The 13,855-nt window shown below is 57.3% G+C and overlaps 7 protein-coding genes across 7 annotated transcripts in view; all 7 read right to left on the minus strand.

Moving 5' to 3' along the window:
- On the minus strand, positions 1 to 1,221 carry DQ04_00731000 (putative U3 small nucleolar ribonucleo protein MPP10; the record flags this gene model as incomplete). Its single annotated transcript, XM_009309597.1, has 1 exon — positions 1 to 1,221. A coding segment is annotated over one exon (1,221 nt), but the record flags the coding sequence as incomplete, so codon positions are not given.
- Positions 1,222 to 1,920: 699 nt separating this feature from the next.
- Positions 1,921 to 4,185, minus strand: DQ04_00731010 (lipophosphoglycan biosynthetic protein; the record flags this gene model as incomplete). Its single annotated transcript, XM_009309598.1, has 1 exon — positions 1,921 to 4,185. One exon carries the CDS (start codon positions 4,183 to 4,185, stop codon positions 1,921 to 1,923), a length of 2,265 nt encoding a protein of 754 aa, XP_009307873.1.
- A 317-nt stretch (positions 4,186 to 4,502) lies between these two features.
- DQ04_00731020 (hypothetical protein) lies at positions 4,503 to 4,997 on the minus strand (the record flags this gene model as incomplete). The annotated part of the gene is made up of 1 exon (XM_009309599.1): positions 4,503 to 4,997. The coding sequence occupies one exon, from the start codon at positions 4,995 to 4,997 to the stop codon at positions 4,503 to 4,505; it is 495 nt and encodes a 164-aa protein (XP_009307874.1).
- A 969-nt stretch (positions 4,998 to 5,966) lies between these two features.
- DQ04_00731030 (putative U-box domain protein) lies at positions 5,967 to 7,769 on the minus strand (the record flags this gene model as incomplete). The annotated part of the gene is made up of 1 exon (XM_009309600.1): positions 5,967 to 7,769. The coding sequence occupies one exon, from the start codon at positions 7,767 to 7,769 to the stop codon at positions 5,967 to 5,969; it is 1,803 nt and encodes a 600-aa protein (XP_009307875.1).
- An 865-nt stretch (positions 7,770 to 8,634) lies between these two features.
- DQ04_00731040 (hypersensitive-induced reaction protein 1) lies at positions 8,635 to 9,480 on the minus strand (the record flags this gene model as incomplete). Its single annotated transcript, XM_009309601.1, has 1 exon — positions 8,635 to 9,480. One exon carries the CDS (start codon positions 9,478 to 9,480, stop codon positions 8,635 to 8,637), a length of 846 nt encoding a protein of 281 aa, XP_009307876.1.
- Positions 9,481 to 9,762: 282 nt separating this feature from the next.
- Positions 9,763 to 13,404, minus strand: DQ04_00731050 (putative dolicholphosphate-mannose synthase; the record flags this gene model as incomplete). The annotated part of the gene is made up of 1 exon (XM_009309602.1): positions 9,763 to 13,404. The coding sequence occupies one exon, from the start codon at positions 13,402 to 13,404 to the stop codon at positions 9,763 to 9,765; it is 3,642 nt and encodes a 1,213-aa protein (XP_009307877.1).
- A 358-nt stretch (positions 13,405 to 13,762) lies between these two features.
- The window catches only part of DQ04_00731060 (putative nucleoporin (NUP54/57)), a gene marked incomplete at both ends in the record, with an annotated part of 1,842 nt that continues 1,749 nt past the window's right edge, over positions 13,763 to 13,855 (minus strand). The window contains one exon of the mRNA XM_009309603.1: positions 13,763 to 13,855. This exon is cut by the window's right edge and continues 1,749 nt beyond it. Coding sequence (XP_009307878.1) covers positions 13,763 to 13,855 — 93 coding nt within the window.

Here is a 13,855-nt window from a genome sequence, read left to right on the forward strand (position 1 = left end):
CGCCTCGTCCAGCAGCGCGTCGCGTGGGCGGCTGTTGCCGCTCGCCTCGCCGGCCATCGCCCACTGCGTATTGTAGAGCCGCTCCTGCTCCAGCCGCGACACCAGTCGCCGCTCGCGCAGCCGCTCCCGCTGTAGCTCCGTCAAGCTGGGGTCGTTGAGCTCCGCGTCGTCCTCATCGTCCTCCTGCTGCCGCTGCTGCTCGTGCTGCGCGGTGCCGTCGTCGGCAAGGATGTCATCGTCGCCGCCCCAGTACTGCCCGTCGCGCTCGTTGAACGGCGCGCTCGGGTCGTCCCACGCGAGGTCCTCTTCCAGCTGTGGGTCGTCGTCCTCGTCACCGCCCGCCTCTGCCGCGGATCCGTCGTCGTCGTCGTCCTCCGGCACGAAGTCCTCACCGTACATTTCCCGCAGCGCCGCCAGCTCTTCCTCACCGCGTTGACCATCATCATCATCATCATCATCTTCGTCCTCGTCGCCATTCGCCGCCGCCGCCGTCATCGCCCGCGCGTGCCTGCGGCGGATGCGTGCGTTATCCCCGTCATCATCATCATCCTCATCATTCCCATCCTCTTCGTCCTTCTCGCCGCCCCACTCCGCCTCGTCGTCGTCCTCATTGCCCTTCCCGAAGGCGTAGCGCCACGCGTGGTCGCCGTCAGCGCCCTTCGAACCACTTTTCGCCTGCTGCCGCCGCTGCTGCTGCACTGCTAGGAGCTGCGCGATCTCCTCGTCAAGGTCGCTCTCGCTCATCTCTGACGTCTTGGTCGAGAGCGCATCCTTGTCCCCTCCCTCCTCATTGTTATCGTTGTCTTCATCCCGTCGCCGCTTCGTCTGGCGTCGCACGGCACCGGCGTGCTGCTGTTCGTAGCTGGCGCTGCTGAATGTCTTCTGCGCGCGCCGCACGTTGTCCTGCAGGCGGCGCAGCACTGGGCGCAGCAGCATGTTCAACTGTCCCCACACCTGCTCCGGCGTCACATGCCGCGCCCGGCTCGTTTCGAGCGACTTGCTGTAGTAAGGAAGCTGCGGCGAGTGCAGGGAAGAGGCGAGGGAGAAGAGTGAGGCGAGGCACCGCCGCGACGCCTCCTCGCTGACGTGGCGTGACGCCAGGAAGAAGTCGGGTCCTGCATCGAGCGTTGCGCGGACAGGTAGCAGCGACGCCTTCAGCCGGCGCGGCAGCTGCGCTTCGTCTGTTGTCGATGCAGCTGCTGTTTTTGTTGCGGCCGCCATTGCACGTGGTCTCCTATGATCTGCGTGTGTGGCTGTGGGTTGTATGTGTATGTGTGTGGTGCAGGCCGGCTACTTTACTACTACACTGGTGAGTGCATGTGAAAGAGAGTAAGACGGGACAAAATGCGGCCCATGCATGTCTCTGTTACTTCTGCTGCTGTACGACCGCTGTGCAGAGAGTTGGGCGACAGCACACACACACACACACACAACCGTGTGGGCGTTTTCTCGCGAGTGTGTGTAACCAATAGGAGTAACAGTAATAATCAGCGGAAGGCGGAGAACAAAAGAGGGAGAACGATGGGCAAGAATAACCCCGCACAGCGTGCCAGTGCTTTACTCCAACAACAAAAACGTGTGGCGCACAATGCATACATATANATATATATATATATATATATATATATATATATAGAACAAGAAGCAAGGCACAACGCGTCCCCCTCTTTTTTTTCCTCACCTTTTCTTACATCAACCCTTTTTTTTCTCTTGTTGTCTTATTCTTCTCTTTCCTTCTTGGTGTGTGTGGTGGGGGGGAGGCCTCGCCCATTCCCTCGCCGCTGCCGCCTCCCACTGGGACGCCCACGCAAGATGCAGGCAGAAGAAAGGAGGAGGAAACAAAAACTCCTTTTTTCTCTTTTCTTGCTGCCGGGCGCCCGCCCCTCGTTTGCCCCGTCGCACGCGAAACGAGTTCATTCTCTACAAGTCGCCGGCGTCTGCTGCGGCCTGCGCCTCCGCCTCCTCCTCCTTGTCGATCGGCAGCAGCAGGCTTTCGTCCGTGGCGGACGTCTCCGGCTTCACGTCGGAGATGTCGTACTCGTCATCGTCCGGCGGCAGAAGTCCTTCGTCCAGCGTGAGATTCATGCGGCCGCGCAGCAGCCGGCCCATACGCTTCGCGAAGAGCGCTTGGTCTGTGACGGGAAACTCTGCCTGCATGCTGGCGGTGCCGAAGAGGACCCACGCCACGTCGACGGCGAGCTGGTCCTTCGCGTCCTCCTGGAAGCGCGTCAGCAGCTGCTGCACGAGCGGGTGGCGGTAGTTAATCTCTAACACACGTGTGTAGCGCATCGGCTGCGCGGAGGAGATGGCCTGCTGGTTCATGATGCTCACCATGCGCGGCGTCATATCATTCTCCTGCGAGGACAAAATGAACGGCTCCGAGCTCTGCCGCTTTGTCAGAATCACCTTACGCACGTCGCTGCTCTTGAAGAGGCGAGCGAGGCGATCAATGAGCGGCTGATACTTCTCACCACGCTTCTTCTCAATGGCCTTCTCCCTGTCCGTCTGCTCCTCGAATAGGACGCTGTCCTTGGCGAGATTGTACAGCCTCTTGTTCGCGAAGTCCTGCACCTGACCGACGACGTACTCGTCGATGGCGTCCGTCATGAACAGCACCTCCACGTCGCGCAGGAGCGCCTCTTCCATGTGCGGCGACTGCTTCATCTTCTTGATGGAGTCGCCGGTGAGATAGTAGATGCCCTTCTGCCGCGGCTTCATGCGGTCGACATACTCCTGGAGGCTGACGAGGGTGCCGTTGCTCTTGCTGGAGACGTACCGCAACAGCTTTGCGAGGCGGCCACGATTGTTGGCGTCCTCCAGAATGCCGAGGCGGATGTGTTTGCCGAACTGCGCCCAGAACTTCGGGTACACCGGCTCCTTTGCTTTCTTCTCGGCGGCCGTGTCATCTCCTTCCCCTTCTGCCGCTGATGCTGGGTTCTCCTTGAGTCGGGCGTCGTTCTCGGCGATTTCGGAAATCATCGCAAGGGCCTTGCGCACGAGCTTCTTCTTAATGACGCGTAGAATCCGGCTCTCCTGCAGCACCTCACGCGAGACGTTGAGCGGGAGGTCGTTGCTGTCCACAACGCCGCGCACAAAGTTCAGGTAGCGTGGGAGCAGCTCGCGGAACTCGTCCGTGATGAAGATGCGGCGTACATACAGCTTGATGTTGTCACGCGTGTTCTCGTTGTTGATGAAGATGTCCTGCGACGCCTCCTCCGGGATGAAGAGGACGGAGCTAAACTCCACCTCGCCCTCCACAGTGAAGTGCGAGTAGTGCATCGGGTTGCGATAGTCGCGTGCGAGGGCCTTGTAGAACTTGTAGTACTCCTCCTGCGTCACCTCCGACGGCTTGCGCGTCCATATCGGCTTGTTCTCGTTCACGATCTCCCACGTGTCGCCCTTCTGTGCGTAGATGGGGAAGTGCACGAACTCGCTGTACTGGTGCACGATCTTGCGCACGTTGTCGGAGTTGAGGAACTCGAGCGCGTCGGGCTTCATCTCGAGCGTGATTTCCGTGCCGCGCCCCAGCGTGTTGCCGCGCTCGTCGGGGTAGACGTAGTACTGCCCGTCGCCAGCGGACTCCCACACCCATTGGGTGTCGCTGTCGTCGCTCTTCGACGCCACGCGCACGCGGTCTGCGACGAGGAAGGCGGAGTAGAAGCCAACGCCGAACTGCCCGATGAGGTTGGCGTCCTTCGACTCCTGCAGCCGCTCCACGAACCGCTTCGTCCCGGAGGTGCCGAGCGAGCCGAGGTGCTCCTCCAGCTCCGCCCGCGTCATGCCGATGCCACCGTCGCGCAGCACGAGGGCCTTGCGCTCGCTGTCGATCGACACACGCATGTCGAGTGTCGGCACCTCACCGTCCTTGTTAACCGGCTCCTTCGGCGCAGTGAGGTAGAGCATGCGAATTTTGTCGAGCGCGTCGCTTCCATTCGAGATGAGCTCGCGCAAGAAGACGGCACGGTTGGTGTAGAGGGAATTGATGAGGATATCAAGCATCTTGCTTACCTCTGCCTGAAAGGAAATGGGCGCGCCCTTCTCTGCCGCCGCACCCTCCTTCGCCGCAGCCTCTGTGCTTTTGGTTTCGGTTTGTGGGCTCTGGGGCGAATCATCCGCCGTCGCAACGGCCATCACGATTAGCGCAATAAAGAGCGCCTGGAGAGCGATACTCCACCTGGACATCATTATCTTTCTCTCACTGGTGCTGTTCTTTGAGGTTGCGGTTGTGGTGGTATTTTTTTGTTTGTTGATGCTGCCTTCGAGCGAGAAATGTGCAAACTGTAGTGTTAACTATAGTCCCAATGAGTTTCGCAGCGCCCCAAAATCAACAAGAAGAATAAACAGCGAGTAGGTAGGTGAGTGAGAACGGAAGAGTTTGGCAATGTGCCTCTGAGAGCGCACGCAGGCGCAAAAGAACAGAAAGCATGGTGCTCTACAAACGTCGTGTCAAACCTGCGCGGCAGCAGGCCCCCTCTCATTCCTGTTTCGAAATTACGCGGGCGTCACTGCGCCGTCTCGTTCCGCTGCCTCGCGTACTCCTCCCGCTTGCGCTGTGCCATTTCTTGGCGCAGCTGCAGCACACGGTTCCGCTGCTGCACCGCGGCGTACTGCGGCAGCAGGTACTCGGCACCCATCCACCACAGCAGGCCCATGCCCGCCACGAAGACCCCTACCTGCATCCTGCGCAAGATAGTCATCTTTGCTGCTATCTCCTTCTTGCGCATCTCCCGCTGCCGTGTGGCGAGGCCCTTGTTCATGATCTGCTGCGCCCGTGCGGAGCTCTTCACCTCGAACGCGCGACTCGTCTGCTCGCTGACAAAATTGCGCGGCGTGGAGGCGAGCTTGCGGCGTTGCTGCAGCTCCTCCGCGGAGATGCCGATCTCCTTGGACGGGTCTCTGCGCGCCTCAGCCATGGCGTCCCGCAGGCGCGACGTGGCGTCCGCCGTCGCCTTCACGATGTCCTCCGGCTTCGCGCTGCCGGGGCCCGCATCTGTCATTTCTGTTTGTTTGTGTTCTTGTTGCAATATGTGTGCGTGAGTCGCCACCGCGACCGACCACTGCACAGCAGCCGCGCGAATTGCATGAATGGGGTCGAAGAGGAAGAGGAGGATCGAACAGCAGCAGCAGCAGCAGCAGCAGCTGCAGCAGAAGCAGAAGCGGGAGGAGTCACACGCACACACAGACGGACGCGGAGTCAAGCAGGCATGCACACAACGCGAGTGTGAGGCTGCTGGTCTTGTGATTGTAATAGCGAAAATAGAAAAAAAAGGGGGAAAAAACAATAAAGACGAGAAACGGGCGAAGGTAAACAGCACATACTGCAATAGAACGGTGAGAGCAAAAAAAAAAAAAACACCAACAAGAAAAGCGCAAGGAGGACCATAAAGCGGGCCTGGGTAAGTAGGCGACACTACATTTCAACAATGCAGAAGGAAGAGGAGAAACGGCAGCGATGTGAAGGAGAGAAAGAGACAGAAACGCACACGCAAGTTCTGCGTGATGAGCCCCGGCACATGCACACCTACGCGTCATTGCTTCCTCATCGCCCCTCTTCACTCCCGCCCGCGCGCCTCCTCTCCTGTCGCGATCACATCTTCGTCGCCTCTCACACCCCTCAGCTTTAATTCGCACCCTCCCTCGAGCACACAGATACATACACACAACAGACTCCTCCTTTTTGAAGTACTGCAAAGTCCCACCTAATATTTATTTCTCTTCTCCTTATCTCTCATTCGTCCTTTTTCCTTCCATCCCGTCTCCATTTTGTTTTTTTCTTCGTCTCTTCATCATTAGCGGCTGCAAGAGTTGTTATCTCCGAGCCCCCTTCGTGTGGCCCTTGTTGTTTTACAAGCTTCCACGGGTACGCTGCCGCCTTGTTGCTTTTAGCTCCACCACTGCACGTGCGCGGGTGTGTACCCCCTTCCCCTGCCGCTGCTGCTGCTGCTGCTGTTGTTGGGGCGCGTTCTCTAGAAGTCGTAGAGATCCGCCTCGTTTTCCTGGTTGTACCCGGACATGCTCTGCTGGATGACCTGCTTCATGATGATTGCTGTCACCTCCTTGTTAGGCTTCAGTGCATCTGCGGTAAGTACATTGCCGGTGATAGGGCACACTGAGCCGTTCTGCTGCAGCCACGCGAGAATGGCCTCCTGGTCGAACGTGTGACCGTACGGCGACACGACAGGCTTCTTCATAACGTTGCCGGTGAGGGCACACAGCAGAGCGGGCTCGGAGCCTGAGATGACGTCTTGCCGCACCACACCGATGCGCTGCGTCGAGTCCACAGGTGCAGCAGCGTTCTCAATCGACATCTTCGCCTCCGCCGGCTTTGTGTGCGACAGCGGCATTTCGTTGATGAAACGCTTCTCGCCCCTTCTAGCCCCCCCGCCGGGGGCGAGCCGATGCTGCGCCTCCATGTCGCTGAAGATTCTCTCTAGCACAGCAAACGTCGGGGAGTCGCGCTCAACCAGCGTGTCCGGCTCCACCGTCCTGAGGGCGTTGTGCCATGCCTCCACACACTGCATCCCGCCGGTCGCCACCTCTTGTTGCAAGAACGCCTCCACGCTCTTCAGCAGCTCCTCGCTGCAAAGCTGCGGAAGAAGATCACCCGGTGCGAAATCGCCATCGCCACCGAGGGCGTCTATGTTGGCCATGAAGTGGAACATATCCACGAACACGCGCATGAGCACTCCCGCCACCGCCGGGTCCTGCATTAAGGGACGGATCGACAGCTGTAGCATGTCATGCAGGTAAGGGCAGAAGAGACGTGCCTCCCTGGCGTGGTGGTTCATGCGGAAGGTGCAAAGGGAGGCAAACTTGAAGCCCAGCGACATGCCGCGAAGCATCTCGACATTGACGCTGGGCTTTGATCTATCCAACACCTTCTGCAGCGCCTCGCACTGCAGATGCATGTACAGCGTCACCGAATGGTCGAGCAATGTTGTGGAGAGAAGAACATGCTGCCGCCACTGCGTCGACCGCGTGGATGAGAAGCGGAAGATGTTTATGATGCAACGCATCGAGCTGCACGTCGCCACGTGTATCAGCGGTGTCACCGCGTTCTTGTGGTCAAGCTGCTCGGTCAAGACATCACTAAGCACCTGAACGGCCTTTAAGCGGAGCATCAAGTTCAGCATAGAGTCAATCTTTTCCGTGAATTCCTCACAGGACCTCTCCTCCAAAGCCTTTGAGGACTCAAAGAAGGCTTGCGGCTGCGTAAATCCGAGAATGGCNGTAATGCAGTTACACCGAAGTGCAAGCTCGTACGCGGGCTCCTTCAGCAGAATAGCAAGCATCAGCTGCACAGAGAACTGTGCGTTGCCGTCTGTAAACTCCAGCACGTTGGCAGCCTTGAGTTTGTACCCGGTCACGCGCATCAGCAGCACCGCGACATGCTCCGTCATGCGCCCAAGGTCGGGGTTGAACGGGAGCATGCCTTCCTCCCGTATCGATTCCTCGAAGATGCCTTCCAACTTGTCCAAGACGTCATAGATGCAGCTGCGCACCGGTTTGTAAAGCGCAAAGTTATTCAGAACGAGGCATATATGTGATTTGTGATCCAGTGGCACCACGTTCGTATTGGGGTTATTGAGGTACTTGGTGATGAGTGTACTGGATATGCTCCGTACGCAGCTCTTCGCCTCCTCCAGGTTGCGGCCGTAGAATGTGCTTGCGCGCATGACGTCGCTCCCCTCCGTCCAGTACATAATCTCCTCCTCCGTTAGCGGTGAGTCGGACTCAAGCCGCTCGGCAAGCCTCTGGACAGTCGCCATACTTAGTTTGCTGCGAGTTAGTGTATAAAACGTATAAGTTCTCGCCCTGCGTCTTCTGCGTGTCTGTCTGTCTGTCTGTCTGGGTCTTAACCGCCTTTCAGGTCGTCTTTCTCTGAGTGTGTGTGTGGGTGAGTGCGGATGTGTACTGAATACAAATCCTTCGCCTTTTGTGTGTCTCCTATCCGCAACTGCCTCCTTCAGGAACGGGCGCCGAAGAAAAGCCCGGGGGGCGAGGCGGCAGCAAGAACAACAACAACAGCAACAGTAGAAGGAATGAGAGAGAAAGAAATAAAAATTGAGAGGTCAAAGGGTCTAAATAACTCGCACGTCTATACGTGACGTTTGGGATAGAAAAAAGACTGGGCGGGCTTACATTGGAGCTGCTGCCACCAAAACAGAAGAAGCAGCAGCAGCAGCAGCAATGACGCAAACCGTGAAGTGAAATATATAAGCACACACGATAATTCACTATTACATTCTCATGCGTCTTTCTCTTAGACATCGTCTTTCTTTTTCTATTTTTTTTTTTGGTATTTATTTATAAAGCACACAGCACGCAACTGAAGAAGGGCTGGAAGAACAGGCCCCCCAGAAGCAATACAACAAAAAAGAAAACAAGATAAGCATTTGAGTAATAGGGGAGCTTCCAGAAGAAGTGTAAACGGCTCGGATTCAGGTACCATACGCCGCGCGGATTAGGCATTTCTGTCAGTGGCCAATTCTTTGGATGTTATTTCATTCGCTCCACGCACACCCTCACCGTGTCAATACTATTTCACCCCATTCCGTTTTCGGGTCTTACAAGCGCGATCACAGCGAAAAAACGGCAAAAAGAGGAATACCCCCACCCCACTTCACCTGCTCATCAGCGCATAAACTTACTAGTCTGCTGTGCGGCCAGCATCTCCGTCAGCATCGGGTGGCTTCCCCCCGGCGGCAGCAGCACCACCTGATTCTTGGGCGAGCTGCCAACGTCTTTCAGCGCGTCGAAGTACTGGTTCATCAGCAGCAGGTTCATCACGTCGCGCGCCCCAACCCCCGGCACGCCGTCAACGAAGGACTCGATGCTGCTCTGCAGCCCCTCCATGATGGCGCGCCGCTCTTCCGCAAGGCCAACACCGGCGAGCCGCTTCTCCTCGAAGTCTGCCTCAGACGCTTTGATCTGCACGATCTTATCAAGCTCCGCCTTGTGCTCGGCGGCGGTGCGGCGGTAAGCGTTGAGCTGCGTCTGTGCAATCGCCGTCTGCAAGTCGTGCGTCGGTTCAATCTGTGTCACGAGTGTTGCCTCGAGGGTGAAGCCGTACTGACTGAGACGCTCCTTCAGCTCCTCCTCCACCGCCTGCTTGATGTTGCGTGACATGACGAACGTCTCATCAAGTGTGTACTTGGGCACCTCGCCACGGATCACGTTGGCGGTGAAGCTGCCGATCTGCTCGCGTGGGTTCGACAAGCGGTAGAAGGCGTCTGCAGCGCGGTCCGGCAGGACACGGTAATGCAGACACGCCGTGATAACAACCAGTGCGTTATCCTTTGTCTTGGTCTCCACCTTGACGGAGGCGCACTGCAGCTTTAGCGGCACGACGCCCCGCACAGTCTCCACGCACGGTATGAGGCACCGGCAGCCGGGGTCCGCAAGGTGGCTGAACTTGCCGCAGCTCTCCACAACGCCGAGTGTCGAGGTCGAGACGCAGAAGCAGCACAGTCCACACATTTTGCTTGGGATACTTTGGCTGTTGGTGGTGTTGGTGCTTGTTGTCCTTCAAACTTGGATACGCCTTTTCTTTCGTTCCTTTCGTTGGTTCTATACCCTTTGTTTGTTCTTTTTTTTTCCCCTCCAGAGACCGCTGCTACAGAGAAGAGAGAGAGAGTTGAGTTGCATGCGTACAGACACTGTGCAAATACACGCGTGTTCAGAGTGTGTGCAGCTTGTACACCGCTACACACACACACACACACACACGCGGTGGGCCACTACACTGCCCCCTGAAACACCCTACAAAAACCGACGGAACGGATCTCCACCCGCCAACTCGCTCTGCGCAGCAATCCAGTCCAGGGGGATCGCAGCAGCAGCAGAAGCCCCGGCCGGCGCTTTTGAAGAAAACACCTCGGACATGCCTCGCCGGCCGGAAAGATGCTCGCAGTGCTTCTGCCCAATCCAGCACGCCTTCGCAGCCACGTCGCCCCAGATCTTGGCCGCAAACACGCGGAACTTTTCGACCGCCGTGGGCAGTTCCGGGCCGAACTTCGTCGTCACCTCAGTGCTCCCTTCTGCAGACATTGCCCACTGCTTACTGTACGGAATGCAGCGCACCGCGCCGCTCTCGCCAAGTTCACGGAAAGTGTCGGCGGTGGTGCCGCCTTTCTGCAGGCTTTCCTCGTGCGCCACCACGACGAGGTTGCCGTTCTGCGCCAGAACACTCGAGCGGAGGCGGACAAACAGCTGCGGAGGCAGCGGCGCACCCTGGTGGAAGTAGAGCAGGAACGTCATGCGGCGGCGCGTGAGGTTCGCCTGTGCGCAGGTGTGTGCAACCAGACCGTACTCAGTGTGGTACCGCCCCAGCGGGAACGTCCGAAAGATGACGCGACTGACGAACCATGCGTTGTCGAAGGAGACGCGTCGGATACGCTCCGCCACACGAGCGATAATAAGCTCCACCGGGAGCTGCTGCTCGATTGAAAGGTAGAATGGGAAGTGTAGCTGCAGTGATAACTCCCGCAGCACGGCGGAGGCGCAGCTGTACTCCTCCGCCGCACGCTCAGTAGCGGTGAGAGACTCGTCGCTTCTGATCGGTATAACTGTCATGGGCCGGCGCTGGTCATCGGTGCCGAGGAAAAGGTACGACGCGGAAGACAGCAGCAGCTCCGATGAGCTGCGGTGCCGTTTCGGGTGATGTGTGCTGCTGCTGCTCAGCTCAGGGTTTTCCAGGTAGATGGAAGTGAGCTCCTCCGCCCCGTCCTTATTCCACAGATCCGGTGCCGGTGCAAGGACATCATCTGGTGGTCCAAATTCCTCAAAGAGGCGTGTGGCAACGTATTGCGACTCGAAGTCTAGGCCCACAACATTCAGCCCGATTATCGCCAGCAACGACAGCCACGTCAGGAGAGACCAATATGACGACATCACGTAAGAAAGAGGTAAATTGAAGACGCAGCGTTGCTTCATCGCCAGCTGTTCTTTTACAGTGAGCTTATCCGCCTGTGAGCTGAGAAACTGCCACATGTTGAGCGTCGTCGCGATGCGTGAGCGTGTTGTAGAGATGGGTAGTTGCAGGTCAATTGCTGCGTTGAGCACATACATGTATCTAGGGTTGTTTCCCGCGGACTCGCTCAGAACCTCACGCAGAATCATAACACCCGCCCACGGTGAGAGTGTGAGCGGTAGGGACGTCACGAGTAGCCGTAACTCCGCTGGAATCTCATCATTGGGGTCTATCGCTGCACCGCCGCCGTTTTCGTTGTTATCCTTGTTGGTGCCCTTATTAGTCGCAGGACTCTTTTCGGAAACGACGTTAACAAGGAGGAATATCTTGCGACGGTATTCATCATGAATATTTGGAATAGGCACATGATAGTTCACAAAGTCAAACAGCTCTTTGCTGACAACCCTGCCTTTCTGGTGCTGTGTTCCCGTTTCGTCTACCAAAGCCTTCACCAACTCCTCAATGAACACGACAAAACGTTCCCGCAAAGAGGGCGGTGTTGACAGCCGCAACCGCGACGCGCCCTGACCGCTGCTGCTGCTGCTTGCTCTGCTCCTTCCGCCAGTATCGATGTTGCTGTCGTTGATGCTACTGCTGTTCAAGGGGGCAGTAGTGGGGGTGGCCGCATTGCCNTCCTTTGCCTCATCCTTTTTCTCCTCACCCTCCTTCTTCTTGTCGAAGTTGGAGGTCATTGGGGCCTTTTTAAAAGAATCATCCTTCTTGTCCGCCCGGGGTGGTGGCAGCGGCTGCCCTTCATTACCACCCGGCACATCAGCTGTCACAGCCTCCACAATATTGCGCATCTGCGCCTGCACCTGCTCCTGCAGCTTCCGGTGGTCCCGGGCGAGCGCCCTCACGATCTCCTTGAGGTAGTTGTAGGACAGCGCCACCAGCGCCCAGGGACTGCCGTCCATCACCTGCAGTTCTTCCAGCTGACCGCGTGCGGTGGCGTCGAAGCTGCCGCTACTGTGGTGCACAAAAGAATCCCCTTGCTGCTGCACCTCAAAGAGGCGTGTGCCAAGCACAGCAATCAGACGCATGTCCTCCGCGGTGAAACAGTGCACATCGCGACGGAGACTCTCCTCCAGCCCTGTCAGTACCTCACGGATAACGAGGAAGAAAAACTCCTCATGCCCGCTACCATCGAGCAGCGGCAGCAGGAGAGTCACCACCACGCGAAGATCAATAGAACGCGTCAATAAGAGGCCGCTCTTTTCCAGCAACGCGAGTGCCTCCGCCTGGCTGCGCAACACCATGCGGCGGAAGTGATGGTGACACGCGGCGGTATCGGGCGCCTCCTTCAGCAGCCACAACGTAAAGTCCGGTAGCTGCAGGCTCTCCGTGGGAACAACGCAACTGTCAGCAAATGACAAGGCGCTCTCTCGACAAAGCTTGGCTAGAATACCAACAACATCAGCCACCTCATCTGACGGCAGTGCAGCGGCAAGTTCGAGCAGCTGCGTGACAGCTGCAAACAAGTAAGTGGGAGGGTGCGCCGTGTGGCCATCGGCCTCCTGTGCTTCACGTTTCAATTGTCTAAGGCACTGCAGGAGAAGCATGCCCCCCAGCACATGCCGCAACGTCGCAACAGGCTTCTTCACAGCGTTCGTCTCGGCAGACGGCTCTCCATTCCCCAGCAGTGTGTGCTGCACCACATGGCAAAGGTATGGTCGAAGTTTCTCATGTTTCATCGAAAACGAACAGGCAACGGCGGCGTCAGACATATCCCATTCTATTCGGTTCTCTCTCATGCGATCCTCAATGGCCTCGAATTGTCGCAAGTCGAGCCGCTCCTCTCTTCCGGCATGGTACGCAACGTACATTGCCTTGAACGACGGTACACGTGCAAATGTGGCGGACGTGGGTGTCTCGTCCTCAAACAACCATTTGACACGATTGTCCTCCTCCGGTGTAAGTAGCATTCGTGCCACCCACGTGCCACCGCCCTCGCCCAGCTGCGGAAGGTCCTGGCAGAGACCCACCTGCTGTGCCTGTGTCAGTGCGGGCCCAACTAACATTGCATACCTCTCCTCACCAAGCAAGTCGCGCAGTGACTGCTCTTCAGAGGCGAGTTTCAAAGCAAAAACGAAGTCGTCTCGCTCACGATCTGGCTTCTCTGCGGTAGGACCCGACTGCTCCGCCACGTGGTACAGCAGCGCCGCACAGCAGCAACTTTTTATACCTGTCGTGGCTGTGGTATCTGGCGAGGAGAGCAAGTTCTGCGCGCAGGCAGTAGGGGGTGTGTTTCGGCTCCGCAGCACGGAGTATGCTGAGCGACGAGACGTCTTGTACGCACTCGTCGGAAGTGTTGGCGGCGGTGAGAGCAGGACAGCGATTGGGACACTATCGTCAAATCGGTTAAGACTCTTCACTGTCAAGCTGCCGGTTCCTTGCCTCCACAGTCGACTGTGGGAAAGGACCCCGCGCACCATATTCGTTCCGCCGTGAAAAACGGCTGCCAAAATTACAGTAATTAATAATCATAATCATAGCAAAACAAGCGGAAAGGAAAGAAAAGGAAACAAAGCAGTTAAGAGTACAGCGCCGCAGAGAAAACAGCAACGGCAAGAGAGAAAGAAGAAAAGGAAAAAACTGTTTGGGGAGGAATATTTCAGTTATAGAGTGCTCCTTTAGAGAGAAAAATCGGAGTGGAAACAGCTATCCTTCTATCAGCAATGATGAATCACGCACGGCCCTTCTTACGCGGCCCCTCCCTGGAAGCGGCTGCACTGGACGCAGCGCCAAACGCAGTCAAGCCTGCCGTTCCGCTTGCGGGTTGGGTTGGGAAGCCTAACCCAGATGGTGCAGCAGCGGCACCAAAGCCGGTAGCAGTTCCGGAAGCAGCTGCGGTACTGCCAGCCGTTGCACCGGGCGCAGCAGCGG

The sequence above is a fragment of the Trypanosoma grayi genome (assembly GCF_000691245.1).
Source record: "Trypanosoma grayi strain ANR4 Tgr_73_V1, whole genome shotgun sequence".
NCBI classification, from domain to species: Eukaryota; Euglenozoa; class Kinetoplastea; order Trypanosomatida; family Trypanosomatidae; genus Trypanosoma; species Trypanosoma grayi.